Here is a 1,410-nt window from a genome sequence, read left to right as displayed (position 1 = left end):
ATGAAGAGTGGCTCACTCTTAACACACTCATATTCTTATAACATGCACGCCAGGGTGTAGGTCGCCGTAATATGGCGGATTTAACAATAACTTTTCAGAAAGAAAACCCAGTTGAGTCTTTGGCCCACAATGGGGTTCAATATCTGACACTTGGAAATGAAGAGTTAATCCTGGACTTGGCCAGGCGGAATAAAAACACCCAAAAAAGTGACGGGGCGCTCACTGGAGGGCGATGACCACTTCAGGATGCTCTTGAGAAAATAATCCCTAATTAATACCAACTTTAGGTATGCGAGGAAACTCGGGGACAAGCTGAGTAAAAGCATTGTCCCTCATATGATCACATCATGATCATCCTCTTCTTCTACGGAGCCTAATGGCTTCCGCATAGCCACCTATGTCAAAGCTGTGTGTTGAATTATGACAGGTTGAGCTGTTAGCCTGCGCTAGCCTAGCCAAGCAAAAGTGACTCAATGACTGAGACCATCGACGCTTTGTTGACACACAGCGAATCACGACTTTAACCCACTCAAAACACCGACAAGTCTACGAGGCTGCTGTCGGTCAAAAGCAGCGCGGCTACGTTGTAAATAGTCACGAATGAGAGGCAGCTAGCAGTGGCAGCACAAAGAATGAAACAACCGTTTATCCGCCATGTTGAGCAGTCCCTTTAAATCCCCAGCTCTCCGTCTTTAACGATGAACTAATTCAGCATCCGAGTCTCCTTAACGCTTTTTTCACCTTTAATGACACTCACCGGGGGCGGCCGCACTTTACAAATGCCCGTTTTTTCAGCGATGGGACGGATCTTATTGATGAAGGCGTACGGGTCTCGAAATTCTTCCCAGCTGGGCTCGAAGACCGGGCACTCCGGAGGAGGCTTGAACTCGTCCGGCCGAGGCAGGCTCATCGTTTCGGACGACCCGGTGGTAGCTCGGACAGGACAGGTCACCGTTCGAAGAATGCTTTTTCAATTTAATTAATTAATTTTTATTTCCTGTCTATTCACCACTAGAGTGGGTGGCAGCCAGTCGACATCAACATGAGAGGAGGCAGCTTACACACACACATACACACACTCAAATACACACATAACCTACACACTCTTCCACTTACACACACACACACACATCCACTCACAGTGAGGAGAATGTTCCAAGGCAGTGAGCAGTGAGCACTTCCGCTCGAAAAACTAGACACCACGCAGCTCTTATCTATGCATGTGTAAATTCTCTGTTTCTGCGGTTAAATCGACGTATTAATCAGTAACTACTGAAGGAATACAGTTTACAGCGTGTCCTGTAATGTGATATCTTAAATTACGCAGGACTTTACAGACAGAAATCATAGTTTTATTTATTTATTTTTTTCATATCCTCATGTTTTGTAACTGTACCCTGGAACAGGATA

The 1,410-nt window shown here is 45.7% G+C and overlaps 1 protein-coding gene across 1 annotated transcript in view; it reads right to left on the bottom strand.

The window, feature by feature from the left end:
- kdm5bb (lysine demethylase 5Bb) overlaps nucleotides 1-1,068 on the bottom strand; it is a 24,810-nt gene extending 23,742 nt beyond the window's left edge. Inside the window, exon 1 of the mRNA XM_085344146.1 lies at nucleotides 758-1,068. Within this exon, the coding sequence (XP_085200272.1) occupies nucleotides 758-910 (153 nt within the window). The 5' untranslated portion in view covers nucleotides 911-1,068. The remainder of the gene's footprint in view (nucleotides 1-757) is intronic.
- Nucleotides 1,069-1,410: the final 342 nt, after the last annotated feature.

The sequence above is a fragment of the Diplotaxodon limnothrissa genome, linkage group LG20 (assembly GCF_057381915.1).
Source record: "Diplotaxodon limnothrissa isolate DT_005_m linkage group LG20, D_limnothrissa_male_GT1.1, whole genome shotgun sequence".
Taxonomy (NCBI): domain Eukaryota; kingdom Metazoa; phylum Chordata; class Actinopteri; order Cichliformes; family Cichlidae; genus Diplotaxodon; species Diplotaxodon limnothrissa.
This window is presented reverse-complemented; position numbering and strand designations above follow the sequence as displayed.